Consider the following 16458-nt stretch of genomic DNA (forward strand, 5'->3'; position numbering starts at 1 on the left):
CCGATAAAACGAAAAGAGTTAAAGCAGTTCGTAATTTAACATAATGTGTAATATTTTGAATAAGAATAACTACATAAGCATTCCCATACATTATTCTAGAGTGATTGGATTTTGGAGTGGGTGTACCTTCACGTGAGTGTGATAGATGCAGTTAATAATTTAGGGGTTTTAAAGAGAATGCGTGACAGATACTTGAATGGTGAGGGCTGACTTTGAATGTTTTAAGTTTGTTGTAATGGATGGGACAGTATAAACAGACAAACAGGTCCCTTGTTGCCCTTAAATAAAGTGTAAATAATTTTTATATACTAAAATGCATGTGAAGTACTGTACTATTTATACTTTTAATGATGAAAAACACGTAGTTATTTGATATATTGTATGTAAAAAACATACAAAGACTCATTACGTAGAGATTTACGTAAACAGAGGGTAAAATTTAAATGGAACGTACATTTTCATGAACTGATTTTATAAAATGCATTCCACATAGGAAGCCTCCGTAGTGGCTTTTAACTTGTAATGCTTAAAATTAGGTTTCAGCACTCGCGATGGGCAGATTACAGATAAACTATTCATTGTTAACTCGGCACAATACACACAAAGAAACCTGATAGGAAACAAGAGAAGTAATGGTCAATGTTATATTTTAAATACTGTTTGACCGTCCCATCGTGGTCATTTAGATACATTCTTTAGACTATTAATTTCAACATTGAAGGCTAGCGTGAAGTTGCCCTCTCCCCAAACAAACAAACTTAGTTTTATCTATAATAAAAGTATTACAGACGAAGTGCTAACCACTGGAATTATCAAAAGTATTAATATTGACTTTAAGTGGGTGAGGTAAAAGAAGTTTGGTTTTCAAGTTTAAACTTACTAATGGTAGTACAAGTGACATGAGTTCTGACTACTCGTGTCAGTTCTCGAGGTAGTACTAAGCCACAGGGTGCCAACTACATGGACATAGAAAAGCGCATTTGTAAAAGTAAGTATACGAGTTTGAAAGATGAAATATTAATATAGTCATTAAGGACTAATGTTTTTTTATTTACACTTTTAGTTGCCCACCTATGTACGTTGGTGAATACTGTCAACATTTAAATCCCTGTCACACCGGACCCGGTCCTCGATGCCAGAATGGTGGTACCTGTAACGTGGAGATGAGTACCACTAGTGGGCCCATATTTTCGTGCACATGTCCTGTGGGTTATTCTGCTTCTTTGTGCGAGATTGCTGTTCCTAACAGTTGCGATAGCGACCCATGCCAGAACGGAGGGACGTGCACATTAATTACGTTGAATAATTATACTTGCACATGTGCCACTGGATTCAGAGGTAAGCTGAACGTGGTTTGTGTATGACATTTGAACGTTACGTTAATAATAATAAAACTTTTTCAAAAACACGGTTGTATTGTCGAAATACCAGTAAATATTCAAACTTTAGTAGTCGATGGTGTTCACAATTTTTTTTTATGTTTTTATGACTAAGGAACTATGTATAAAAATTAAAAAAACAGAACTTGAATCCAAAATACAGAATTATGCGTGATGATGATAAACCCACTTGAAATATAAATGTATTCTCAAGACAGCTGGTATAGGTATTAGCACTTTTAATTAAAGTACAGAACAACGTTTTGACTGTCTTAGGTTGCATATTCTTTGTTAACCTGAAGATGACCTAAGAAAGTTCGAAACGTTGTTCTGTACTTTGTTTTAAAGTTTTAATACCCATACCAGCTGTCTTTAGTGAAAAAAAAATCTTAGTTCGAAAAAAATATCATCCCGCAAATAAAAATTAATCTAACAAATGCAATTAAAAAGTTTCAGAGTAAATATAGTACATTACTTGAATGTTATAAAATAGAATAAAAATACTTGATTTCCCTATTAGTTTCGTATCTTTCCAGGTGAACAACTTCAGCTTTGTGTGTGTGTGTGTAAATTAAGTTTCTGTAGCATAATCCGTCATGTTTTTGTCTTTAAGGTAAACATTGTGAACTAGTCGACCACTGTGCTTCCCAGCCATGCCGGAACAATGCTCAGTGTGAATCCTTGCGTGATGGCTACCATTGCACGTGCGCGAAAGGATTTACTGGACAAACGTGCACCCAAGACATTGATGAGTGTCTCAAAGACCCCTGTGTTCATGGAGGATGTAAGAACACTGTGGGATCATACAAGTAAGTAAGAAGGAAAAATGTATTAATCCTAGAATTATTAAAAAAACAGAAAAACTTCATCAGATGTAAACACATTTTTATAATTTTTTTTTTTTTGTACAGAATCTTTAGTAAATGCGTTACTTTGTTCGTTATAGGATTCTTAATACACAATATGACCGTTCCTGATTTAGAAGCGATAGATTAGAGGGAAGACAGCTAGTCGACACCAATTACCACCAATCCTAGGGTTACCATAAACGAATACAGGGATCGCTTGTTACTTTATAACGAAGTGATTTGTTTTATAGAAACATCTAGAAAATTAGTTTTATGTGGTTGTACATTTGGTATAAAAATAATTAGTAATATTACATTTGTGGATGTATAACATTACTAATTCGTCAACGCTAAATCATTGTCCTTTAGCATCTGTAGACAGGACCTTGTGGTAAGATTCTGAGTTCACGGTCACTAATTATAATTATTTCTGTAGTTACTGCACACGAGAGAAGACTTCGTTGTTTCAGCTATTTTAATACGTAACCTGATTGAATTTTCCGTAAATCTTCAAACGTGGTGCCACTATACAGTCACGATGGCTGCCATGTGCCTCAGAGGAAGGCCACAACTGACTTTTAGTTATGAATCACGAGACTCACCAGAGGGTCACAGATAAATATGTTTAAAAGCCAAATTTCTCTTGTGACATGTAAGTTTGGGACATTGTGATTGCTACTCGGTACTTTCCGAATGTATAATTTTATTATACTTAATTTATGATGTGGCAGCTGACGTGTTAAATGAACGTTTGTTTAATTAATAAATTCATTGTTGGAGCTACCTGTTAAGTCAATTGTCGAAAAACAAGTAAATTCAACAGCTAAATAAAACCGCCTGTCTATTACAATATTGCATGGCGTGAATTTAGTTAAATTGTTTATCAACTGGTTTTACCATTAAAATAGGTAATGTGATATAAAAACTTGAAAAATCAGACGCCAAGCCACACAGCCGTGTTTAGAACAGTTGATAAATAGTTTTAGAGTGGATATCAGGATTTGCGTCATCTGATTTCTATACTCTGATTTAGACAAGGAACTCTGTGTACAATACAGAAGTGAGGTTTTACAGAAATCTACAAAATTGTTTTTTGGTTAGAGAAAAACCAAATAAAATGCACTGTAATCTTCCCACTGATTTGACCAGGGCAGGAAGTAATGGTTAGAGTTGTCTAGTAAATGTCTGTGTTGGAGTAAGTTTTTTTTTTTATTTTTCAACAGATGCACGTGCGATGTGGGGTTCACTGGCCAGAACTGCGAGTCTCAGTACATCCCATGTGATCCTAGTCCATGTGAAAACGGTGGTCATTGTACAGCAGTAGATAGCCTTAACTACCGCTGTACTTGTGCTCCGGGTAAGACTTGTTTGTGTTCTGTACTCTTCCATTGTAGTTAGGTATATTGGTTTAAAAAAGTAGGTAGAAGGGTTTGAAAAAATAAAATCATAAACAGGAAACACCCTTAGGGTTCACTAAATATGATATTATATTGAGAAATTTATTATCCGTTAGAAAATTTACAAGTGTGTGTGTGTACAGGTCGAACGCAAATCGTTTACAATGAGACTTAAAAAACACGGAAATAATGTTTCCATTACCATCCGTAATCATTACCATTAAGTTATCATGGAAAAGGCCTGTGGTCATAAGTTCCAAAAGTATGGGGAAGATTATTTATCAAACATGATCCAAACGCAGATGTCAAATTAATTAGAGGTTAGGAGTTGCGTGTTTGAACCCACAACGTCTCAACTCAAACTGCCTTTTGTTATAAATAGTTATGTTATTTTTTATTTAGGCACAAAGCTACATAATGGGTTATCTGTGCTCTGCCCACCACGGGTATCGAAACCTGGTTTTTAACGTTGTAAGTCCGTAGACATACCGCTGAGTCACTGGGGGCACTTCAAATACAGCTATGTAGTATAAATAAAACATCCTATATTTCTGCAATTTCAAGACTTCCGACCTCCACCGTTTTCAGGAAGTATCACAAAATGAAATGAAATTGGGTAATCACCCCAATATTTAGATATTAAAATAACCCTGTAGTCTAAATAAACCACAGAATGAAGAGGAGTAAAACTTTCTGACCACTACAGGTTATATTTCAGGCCTCAGAAGCTGTTTTTTTTTTAGGCTTGAAAGGTTTTTAAACCTAAATTCCTGCTATGATTTGATTTGAATAAACTATCTTATTTCTACTTTTGTAAAACTTCTTTCTAACCTTTAGTCTCATAAAAGGCTAAAAGTGGTTTAATTAAGGATATAATTTATAAGGTATGAAAATAAAAAGTATATAGAGTAATTTCCAATGTATCAGTAGAAATTGTTTTCATAAGGAGTACAGACAGAGTTATTTGCAATGAATATTTGTTTAGGGTTAATATTCTTGTATCCAGACAAACTCTATTCGATTCATTTGTGAACAGCTTTGTATTTAGTTTTCAGTTGATTATAAGAAGTTATGAATTTAAGTGAAGAAGCACTTTATACTGTTCACACACACACACACACACACACACTACACGAGACCTGCCCCCGTGACGATGAGGCCTTTCTTAAAGTACCAGGTCTCATCAGGTCGGTTGAGATTCGACAGTCATAGTTGTTGTGATCAGAAATCTCTAGGTTAATCGGTAATCAAAGGGAAAACGTACTAAATAAACTTCTGTTTTTTTTTATATGCTTGAATATTAATAATTTTTAATTCGATAATTTTTTAAAAATTAAAATCATTCATTTAATTTTGGAATTTGTGAGGAAAACTTCGTTTGTTGCTAAAAGAAAAAAGCTCGAATAAATGACTAATTACAAATTAACAAATCTATCTTGCAGGTTTATGTAGTGCCGCGTTAAGGCACTGGTGGCTCCTGATTAGAGTATAAACTAGTGGGGCCCCCTAGCTTTAAAAAAATATTAGTGATAAAAAATTAAGGAAATCAAAAAGAGAAAAGATATTTGTTAGAAAATCTGATTTATTATTTTGTTACACACTTCAGATGTTATTATTTATTATTATTATACTCGCAACTCGCTAAGGGCAAAAGGAGAAATTGCCCCTTTTGTTTATTGAATAAAACAGTCCTGTGTTTATATATTAATCAGTTGCATTTTATCTATCTAATTAGCAAGCATATATAACTGTGATAATCAGCAATTAGTTTGTTCGTCTAAGCATGAGTACGTTTTACTTATCCGCAAGGTAAGCCTCAAGATATAGATATTTTACATGTCAGTAAGAGATAACAGGTACAAAGTTGTGCGGTTTCTATTTATATAGTTTCAGTGTATTTACATTTTGCTTTACGTAGATGACAATACAGTAATATTCCGTTGTTGTTTTAGCTGCAGTGGTATGAAAACAGTTTTAATTTTTAAAGCTCTCATAACTTTGCTGACAACCAAAGATTACTCCAGCTTATTAAATGTTCCTTCTGGGCCACAGTGGCGTCATTCCGTCATTTTAGAATCCGACAGCCATAGACTAGCGAGGGCATTTAACTGTACTTGTACTCCCTTAGGCTTTTTACACAGACTTTGTCACACTGTGTACGAGTTTTTGGAATGTCTTAGGCCTAACCCACAGGCCGTTTGTCTGTAAATTCACAAACAGCTCTCACACAATGGTGTAAGTATTATCTGCCAGTGTCGGTCTTGTTCCGCCATGATCTCAGGGAAGGATAACAACCTCATTGTCTGATAGAGGTGATGTAGAAGAGAAAAAAAACAACAACTTATTATAGAGTAAGGAAGATGTGTGTTATGCGAACGCTCTCCTTCTGGTAATATTGAACTCTAGTATGTGCGTAATTACAAAAGACTTTGAGTTCTTTTACTAGACAGATCACTAGGAAGTATAATAAAAACTAGGATGTTCTGTTAGAGGAAAAAATACAACAGGAAACGGGGAGGGAAGAATAACTTCAGGCAAGGGTGAAAATTAAATGAAACTACAAACTGAGCATTGATACGATGGCAAAACGTGATGCATCGTATTATAGGATACAAGTTAAGGGACCATTTCGTAATTAATTTAGGTATGTGCACAATCAAACTGGTAAAACTGATTTTGATTGCTTCGTGATTTTTAATATAAGAAGTTTATCCAGTATCTGTCAGAAAAACTAAAATTTTAGTGGATATATAACTGGTCAAATCGCCAGTATGTAAGTCTTCGTTCAAAAGTGAAGCCTTTGTATTTCACGTTATACATACAGAAACTTAAATCATCGAGAAATTTATTTTTCAGCAATGAGAGTTACGAATCTTTTCTATTTAAAGAAAATATTTAAAGTTAAACTACCGTACGCATATCGTGAAAATCACATCAAACGAGTTTCGATTCTCCATTATTTGGTTTTAGTTTTCGATGCTTATTTGTAGTTAAGCACAGTCACACAATGGGATGTGGATGATCTGCTTACCACGGGTATTGAAACCCGGTTTTGAGCACTATGAGTCAGCAAACGTACCGCTGTGCCATTGAGGAGCTGGTCATTTAATAGCGACTTTTGTGGTCTTAAGCACATCAGTGTATGACACATACTGACTTCATCTATTCAACTTATAGGAATTAATATAGTTAAAAAATTCACGCTTTCACTGGTCAAGAATCACAGAGTTTGTCATAGTTGAGCAGATTGAACAATGCGTATATTTAATCGCTGCATTTAGCGTTTTAGCAGTGTGTTATTTAAGGAAGTAAAGTTGAAGGTAAGTTGAACCTGTTTTACTGTTGGGTGACTTCATCTTTGCGTTTCAGTGTGGATACACTAGATTTTCAAGGATCTAACATTCGTAACCTTGTGGCTCAGCGGTAAGTTTGAGAGGTTATAGCGTGAAAATCGGTGTCGATACCTGCGGTGAGCAGAACAAAGCCCGTTGTGTAGTTTTACGCTTAACAACAACCAAGAATTTCTTGTAGAATAAAAACCATAAAGTGTATCGTCAAAACAGAAACAGTTGTGAGTGATAAGAGATCAACAAAACTGTAGTAAGTTATTCTCGCTGAACATCTGTTGTTCGTTTGTGTACCATATCTGGACTGTACTAATACTGGAAAAGGAAGTGTTTATAAGTCTCATATGTGATAATGACATTGTTTTGTCATTGCTTTGTTTAAGAATTAGGTGGAGCAAATCAAATATATAGTGCTTTACATCTTGTTTTATTATTTGAAAGTTAACATTATTTTACTTGAGAAAGTTATGCTTGTAATCTGATAAGGTTAGTTCTTACTGTTGATTGCATTTGTCGTAATTGTTCCAGTTGCTTATTTATATATCAAATGCCAAACACGGTTAGCTTTATTATCCGTCTTTTACCGGATCTGGGCTGAGTCGAATAGGCGAAAATACCGATATGAAATCGTTTCACATTTACGATATTTACCGGAAACAGTTTTGACACCTTGTTAATGTTCTAAAGGACATTATTTCTACATCATCTATAATTCTGTAATAATAATAATAATAATAACTTTAAACAGTAATAAAATACGGTACAGAAATCGCATAAAAAATCTTTGTAAGTACAGTATCTTAAACATAAAGTTATTGCCGTATAATGTAATATACTCACCAACTAAATATTCCCTTTAAAACATGGCAGTTTAAGATTTAGGTTTTTACAGTTTCTTGAAAAGTCATTTAAATACGAAAACAAATACAATACCGTGTAGTTGCTAGAAAGAAACCGTGGAGGTGATGCTGTCCATCTTTCACAGATCGTGGAAGTCAGTCTTACGGTTCTTCTGATGATATATTTATATCGTGCTCTGAAAATTTATGGCAAATTTTAGTTTTTCGACGGGATTTCTGATATCTGCTTTACATGGTGACTTCTTGATTGTTGTTTGTTTTTTGTTTCAGGAAAGATCATTGATATGCTTCTGCATAACTTCTACAGAATAATATAAATATGTCTTGCTTTTAGCAAATTGTATTAATTTTTCAAAGTAGTCTATTAACTGCAGCCCATTTTCCTTCTTCATCTGAGTCTTCTTTAATTGCTGTGATTTCTGCATCGGTCACAGTACGTGTTATTTAAGTGTTTGCATCGGCATCAAGCCATTTCTCAATCTCACTGTCTTGTAACTCTGCCAACGAATTGGAAGAAGGCGCATTTTTTACAGCTTCCAGATTGTGGGAAACAGCTATGTTGGACTGAACATTGAATCCTTCAAATCATTTATCCTGCGATGACGCATCTTCATACATTACTATAGGACAGTTTTCTCCAAGCTCAACTTTAATGTTAGATATTTTACTGTTCTCCATACGTAGGCGACCGACCACACAGTTTGCATCGAATACTTTATGTTACTTAAAATTCTGTACAGTACCTTTATGATTGATTAATTTTCTAAAGAAATCATTTCTATATAACTTTACGTATTCTGATTAATGCCCTGATCCATTGGTTGAATGACAGAAGTAACATTGTAAGTCAAATAAAATGTAACAGTGTTATCAGAAACTGAGCCATATCCACGAGGGTGAGATTTAAAATTGTGTAAGAAAAGAATAGCTTGCTTATTTTCAGGTATGCCAATGTTATTATAAAGTTCCTTGACCTCAGTTGCAAAACTGTAGTGAAACTAATCTCTCCAAAAATATTTTTATTCATACTGGAATTACTTTGTCCTTTGTACGTAACAGCTACATGAGTGACGTATTTGAATGCTCCTGGGCGATAATGTTTTCTAACCACTAGTATTTATAATTTTGTGGGTACCATTAGTATTCGCACAAGTTATCACACTCAGTCTGTAATTATTCTGTTTGAATCCTGTATCAACAGATTCAGTTGACCCTCTGAGAATGGAAGTGGACAAACAAAACCAAAATAAATCCGTTTTGTTAGTAGTATAAATTTGCTCTGCTGTTGTGTTCTTTAGTAAGTTTGGTCTGTTTTGAATTTTGCGCAAAGCTACACGAGGGCTATCTGCGCTATCACGTCCCTAATTTAGTATAAAAGACTAGAGGGGAAGGCAGCTAGTCATTACCACCCACTGCCAACTTTTGGACTACTCTTTTTACCAACAAATGTGATTGACCGTACATTTAAACCCCCTTCACGACTGAAAGATTTCGATGCTGTACAACAAAAGTTTTACAAGTAGAAGGTAGAAATTCAAGTTGGAATGACAGTTTTGTTTTCATTTATTAACAGCAAGTATAGATTTGGAAGTAAATGAGGGAAAATGGGATTTATTGAATTTTCCTTTGATATAATGCATCATTCAGTTTTTGTTTTCCTTTTCTGGATGTGTCTGTGTTACATACAAATAGATTTCGTTGTATTGAAATACTGCCTTAAAACTAATTATAATAATTATTTTCATTTTAACTTTTAAGCATTGGTTGTAAATGTAAAAATTGTACATTCGTGTTAGAAAACATTCACTATTATTAAAGTTTGATGTAAGAAATTTCGTATTGCAGTAGGCTGTTGGATATCAATTATTGAAATTTTGAGGTTTGTTTGGAATTAAGCACAGTTAATACACACTTGGCTATCTGTGCTCTGCCCATCACTTTGAGGCTACAGAAACTTGTAAAAATGCCATGACATACGATACAAACTTTGGAAATTTTCATTCAGTGTTGTTAAAAAAATACCATTTGTTTATATTGCTGTCTATAAAATGTTTTAAGTTAACTAAAATCATGCTTTTTATTATCAGTTTTGAAAAAATAAAAAGTCGCGCTTGGGGACAAACTTTCACAGTGATGAGTGAATTTTTGTCAAACGTTCACATGCGCCAGTAAGTCCAGACAGGCTAGGCTGTGCGGGGAGGTTTTGGGAGAAGCTCCACCAATCCTAGAAAGCGTTTTACTCATTTTTCAGAACGGTTCTGTCGTGAGAGTTTTAAGTTGAATTTCTACGCGTATGACAAGGCGAATTTGGCACAGAAATTTGTGCAGCATCATGTTTCTTAATGGGCACTTGTTTGAACAAACGCCTTGTCTCAACAGTGCTGAATCACGCATGAAAATATTTCTCGGAAAACTTTCGAAGGATCTCGTATACTGATTAAGAATAAAAATTATAATTTATACTTCACTGTTGGCAGTGAATTATTAATGTGCATTGATATGTTGTTTTGCACTCTTTTAAGAGACGTCACTGACGGCACTTGAAAATTTTCACATGCTTATAAATTCCAACTACATAAGATAATACGTCGTTACTTCATCTGAAATACCATAATTGACAGTTTTGATGGTTTGAAACCAGGTGTTTGGGTTAATGCATTTTACATAGAAGTACATAGAAGATATTTGTTTTATTGCCTACATATATAAAACCTTTTAAAGAATTATACACATTTGAAGAAGTAGCAGTTAATAACGCATACAAAAATTACCAGATTCCAGCTAAACACAAAAAAAGGCACATTGCCTGTCTGTCATATTATTGTAACAACAAGTGCAATTTAACATGTTAAAATAATTCGATATCAGAAGTTAACTTTTAACATTTTGTGTTTACATGGTATTTTGGATCTGTATGTAAAACCTTAAAACGAATGTCAGTATTTATTTGTGCTTTAAGGTCAAAGTGGTTATGTAATAATCTCACGAACCTAAAGAAATTACAGAAATTCATGGAATATTACACACCAAGTACGAGTTAGAAGATACATTTAAATGTGTTTGATAATTAAAATTAGTTTAAACCATATATGAAAAAGAAACAAGTTTAAATCCTGTGAAATGTGAACTTTGCTAACGTTTCCTTGAAGTGGCTTTTAAAAAATAAAACCAAATTCGTTTAGGTTGTGATGCAAAGTTGGCGGAGAAATCGCGCGTGCTTCGTTTTATGTAAGTACTAGTTGACACTCACGGGACGACGTTGGAGCTCCCCTTGGGGCTGATATTGAAGAGTCGGTCATAACTGTGCGTCAGAAGCCCCATGTTACTCCCTGGGGGAGGGCGCTCTAAGGGTACACATTAGGATAGATGAAACAATGTGGCTGTTTGTTAAATAGTGGTTTAGATATTTTATAGACACGTTAATCCTGTTAAATACTTAGGTCGAAGTTTGTTTCTGTGGGATTTTGCCCAAAGCTACACGAGGGCGTCTTTAATTTAGTAGTGTAAGACTAGAAGGAAAGCAGCTAACCACTAACACTAAATCTTGGTTGGGTTTCTGTTTTACCATTTTACCAACGAATAGTGAGATTGACTAAAACATTATAACGCCTCCACGGTTCAAAAGGCGAGCATGTTTGGTGTGCTGGGGATTCGAACTCGCAACCCGCAGATTACGAATTGAGCGTTCCTAACCACCTGTCCGTGCCGGGCCTACTAGAGTGAGCTTGTGGCAATCGGATATCAGTTGCATGATGGTTAGTTGCTATACAATCACCAAAGTGTAATTATTAATTATTTAGTAATTAGTAGATGTTAATTACTAACTAGTTTTTATCGGCTAGAAGCGCTGCCGCTTTACTTGAAATCGTTATAACGATAGAAATAACTAGAGTTAAGGAAAGAGAGAAAATAGTACCTGAAAGCGAGAAAGTGTTCAGGTCTTGTAAACTATTAAAGATTGTAATTTTCACGTAGGAATATGAAGATATTAAATTAATATATTTTGGATGATCAAGTTTAATGTCCTAATATTTCTTAAGTGAAATGTCGATCGTTTATTTTTTATTACATCTTTGAGTAGGAGGTTTTTTTTTAAAGTCCCCTCTCTTCCCTTTTTTTGTGATATTTAAGAGGGCATGTATTACAAATGAAGTGCATGACTAACGTTGCAGAACCCCAGTGGGGCAAATCACTTCTTCTAGGTACTCCACACTGTGTGCCCTCTATTATGTATGCGTCATTGCTTGCACACCCCACCATTCTATAGCTGCTTTTTTTTTTTTTATCTTCCGTCTACTTTGGAGGGTCGAACTGAAGCAGCCAAGTAGGAATTGAAGTCGCATTATGGAATACCTTTAATTTAAGGTTTCCTACTGCGCGCATTCCTGGGTCTAAAACTTGCGTTAAACTAGTTGACCTTGAAGTCTACCCATTTTTTTCCATACTTTGTTGATTTGAAACTGTGTATGTGTTAGAACAAGTTTCTTTAGTTTCTAGTTTTATTAAACGTTCTGGATTTAAGAACTTCGTAACTGTGTTTTTGAAGATCTTTCTGTAGTCTCATATAAAAGTTATCAAATTATCACGTTTTTTTTTTTATGGTACCAGGCTGAAAAGTTCTATTTTTCAACGTAATAATTATGCCAACGGTATTTTGACAAACTTGCGTCTTCATAACTTTATAACATTGCTGCGCTGTAAAATATATTCTTGTTATGGATACTTTTCGTTGTCAACACAAACTACATAATGGGCTACGTGTGTTGTGCCCATTACGGATATCGAAACTGAGCTTGTAGTGTTGTAAGCCTTCAGAATATCTACTGAGCCACTTAGGAGCATTGTTGCTTCTTCTGTGTAGCATCCCATATAACCTCACTATATTATTATTAATTTTTCAGTGAACAAATTTGTTTCCATACATCAAATAAGAAGTAATTTTATATTCGAATTTCTAAGAATCGTCGATATTTTTGTCTCAGACCATACATACAATCTGAAGAGATATGTGATGTTTTTGAGGAGTCAGTTGCTTAGAAACGTTTTATTTATAAAGACTGGGGGGGGGATTGTACATAAGCTAGGGACTGGAAAAGTGGTTTAGAAACTCAGAAGTAGGGAGAGTCAAAGTTAGGGTGTGTGTGTTTTGTTTATTTTTACAGGAAGCCCATATATAGGATATTTAAGCTGTATAAAAAGTTTTAGTGCGAAAGAAATTTGTATATTTAAATATTCCGTTTTGAAAAATAAGTTATTGAAACTTCTTAAAAGAAAAGGATTTTGTAGGTCACACTTAAGTAATAAAATACATATTTTGGGAACGCTTAACATAAATATTTTAATACATTTGTATGCTAAAATTAATTTAATAAAACTATGCATGTATCATTTTGAAGTTTTAATTTAGAGAAATTTAATTAGAATATTTTTCTTATAAATTATAATAAAAGTTATAATTAAATCATTAATATAAAATAATTTTAGTATTTTGTTATCTGTAACTTATTATAAATGTTATTAAATGGTAAAAAATATTTTATTTACCGACTTTTGAGTAAGATCACTTATTCCGAATTTTTGAGATATGGTAACGTATTTTACATTTAACTCAAATCTTAGTTTAAATTGTGAGTTTTATAATAGTGAAATCAGTTTCGTCTTGCGTAGTGAAATTCTAGAATTTTTATATATTTCTTTTCCTATATTTTAATATCGGTTATCGTTTCGGCTGTTAATCTTGCATCACATTTTCTTTTCAAAATATGATGTATTTTTATTCTAAAGATATAATGCTAAACACTTAGTTGTTTTGTTTTTATAGGCACTTTTTTATTGTGAAAACAAAGGCGTAATTATATTACGTGTTCTTGTATAAATAAATTACTAATGTTTTGTTTCATCTAAACAGGCATTTTGTTTGATCTGTCTGTTCTGTAGGCACATTTATAACCAGTGTATCTTAGGCCTGTTTTTCAGTTCCTTGACTTGTAACTGCTTCATAAACATTGTATTATCCTGGCCTATCGTTGTATCCGGTATGAAGTAAATTGGATATGGTAAACGTTTAATTATTTTTATCTTTTAATGCGTCTGTAATGAATCAAAGTTAAGAGAGTACCAGTAATAAGGCTTAACTGTGGATGCACCTGTTATAACCCATAATCGGCTTAGACTTAGCTATTTTTGTTCTGAAAACAGTAGCACATGTAGTAAGGAATAACAATTCTTGTGTGTGCTTTTGACTTAGGGAAGCATCAGAAATATGTCCATTTCTATTTGTTTGTGGGTTTTCTTATAGCAACGCCACATTGGGCTATCTTCTGAGCCCACCGAGGGGATCGAAACCCTGATTTTAGCGTCGTAAATCCGTAGACTTACCGCTGTACTAGCGGGGGGCCCATTTTCGTGTCTATGATATTCCAAGAGATTATTCCTAAATGCTGTTTTTCTGTTCTGTGAATGTATGTTAAAGAATACTGCAAGACATTGCAAATTATTTGCTTGCTTTATCAGTACATCTGGTACAAAACATTTTTGATCTTTTATTCTAGGGTTTTCGGGGACCAATTGTAATTACAATATTGACGACTGTGCCGGCAAATTGTGCCAGAACGGAGCTACTTGTATAGATGGAGTGAATAGATACACTTGTCAGTGTCCTTCTACGTATACTGGTAAGATTTTACGTGACACTAATAGAATGAGCGTTTTAAACAAACAGTAGCTGTGCATCTGATCCGTGTGTATGTTTGTGTAATCGTATAAAATAATACTGTTTGGTTGCAGCACAGTTATGAATAAATGTTAAACGAGAACTGGATGAGAAAAGGTGGTTACATGCAAAATTTTAACCATTAGTTTTTGTTATCGTGTATGTTTTCCAGACGTACGTTTTCTGATGATGGTCCAGTAAAGGTGAGGTTGTCGTCTAATATTTTTGCAACATGGTTGTTATATATGGTCGCGTGTTGGTTTACAAAATATAACTGGAAGGCCTTCGCGTTCACTATGTACTTAACTTAAACAGCTATTCAAGTGTTTCTTTCTGTAAATAAAAGTTTCTTTTGAAACAGGTACAGTTAATTATAATTTACGGTTTTCTGATGACAATGCAACGAATCGTTTTTTTTTTTTTTGAGGTGTGAATTTGCTATTTTTAGATTGTTTATGACTGTTTTGGTTTTCCAGGTCCTTACTGTAGTCAAGATGTAGATGAGTGTGCTTTAAGGCCTAGCGTGTGTAGAAATGGAGCAACGTGCACCAATACCATTGGAGGCTATTCCTGTATTTGTGTTAACGGTTGGACAGGTCCAGACTGCAGCGAAAACATAGATGACTGCGCAGGCGCAGCGTGTTTCAATGGTGCCACCTGTCATGACAGAGTTGGATCGTTTTATTGTCAATGTGCACCCGGAAAAACAGGTGCAGATGTAATAAAATACTTGTAAGAAATGTTAGATGTAACGTTGGTTAAACCACTATCTATTTGGAACATCTGTTTCAGTGTCTTGACTTTCACTGTATTTCCTAAACCAAAAAAACACAAATGCAACTGAAAATTATAAAACAATAGATGGTCTTGTATTTCCTGTGATTAGTTTTATCAAATTTTCAGGTTTCAAGTACATTGAGTAAAAAAAAAAAAGTTTAGCATAATATTAAGTTAAGATATTAAGTTCTGAGATTTTGTGTTGTGTAATGATTGTATAAATTTGTTTTTATGTATATTGTGTATTCATATGCATACATAATCAATTTTATGTGTTTAAAGATAAAAACATATATATTCTTTGTTATTATAATTGGATCCCACCTGTCATATAACCAAATTTCGATAGTTTTGAGTTTTAAATTTATTAAATAAATAACACTATTAAACGAAACAAAAATTAGTTTAACAATACACGGTATATGGTACGGTTTGTTTTCATCTGTTGATGTGTGTGTTATTTGTTGTTCAAACAACCTGCTGTGATGCTTTGAAGGAAGTTTCATTTTGTAACGTATCAGACGAGATCTGTTTCTGTTTCTAATTAGAACACCGTCTTTAAAGGGTTTCTTTGTTTATTTAGGTCTGTTGTGCCATTTGGATGACGCATGTGCTAGCAATCCTTGTCATGCCGGTGCTGAATGCAACACCAACCCGACGGATGGTACTTACCTTTGCACGTGTCCCAATGGATTTAAGGGCACTGACTGCACGGTAGATGTGAACGAGTGTCAAGAAGGTATGTGTATAAACAGTTATTCATATTTTAAAATACTTGACTTGTTTAAACGATTAAACCATGTATTGATACGATAGTTCTGTTATGTTAAAATTTGTTGTTTATTTTGTATGCTAACAGAGTAGTCTTTGGAAAATAATCTTTTCATTCATCTGAAGATTCTACAATGTCTGAATTTACTGAAACCGTTTTTACAACGTTGAATGGTTTTAGCTCAGAGCTTTTCTACTGTGCAGAAGCAACGCTTTTTAGCGTTGTCATCCACTCTTTTTGCTTTTGCTTTTAATATCATTTCCAAAAGGATTTAATTTTGGTGGAAAATAATTCCAAATTGTATGGAAGAAGCACTGCGACAGACATAATGATTTTATGTAATACCCAGTAATGGGGTTTATACAA

The 16458-nt window shown here is 34.0% G+C and overlaps 1 protein-coding gene across 1 annotated transcript in view; it reads left to right on the plus strand.

Moving 5' to 3' along the window:
• LOC143227428 (uncharacterized) overlaps positions 1-16458 on the plus strand; it is a 97484-nt gene that overhangs the window by 38631 nt on the left and 42395 nt on the right. The window contains 6 exon segments of the mRNA XM_076458880.1: positions 1064-1338; positions 1993-2188; positions 3451-3584; positions 14383-14505; positions 15020-15253; positions 15904-16059. Of these exon segments, the coding sequence (XP_076314995.1) occupies positions 1064-1338; positions 1993-2188; positions 3451-3584; positions 14383-14505; positions 15020-15253; positions 15904-16059 (1118 nt within the window).

Source organism: Tachypleus tridentatus, chromosome 1 (assembly GCF_004210375.1).
Source record: "Tachypleus tridentatus isolate NWPU-2018 chromosome 1, ASM421037v1, whole genome shotgun sequence".
In the NCBI taxonomy this organism is placed as follows: Eukaryota; Metazoa; Arthropoda; class Merostomata; order Xiphosura; family Limulidae; genus Tachypleus; species Tachypleus tridentatus.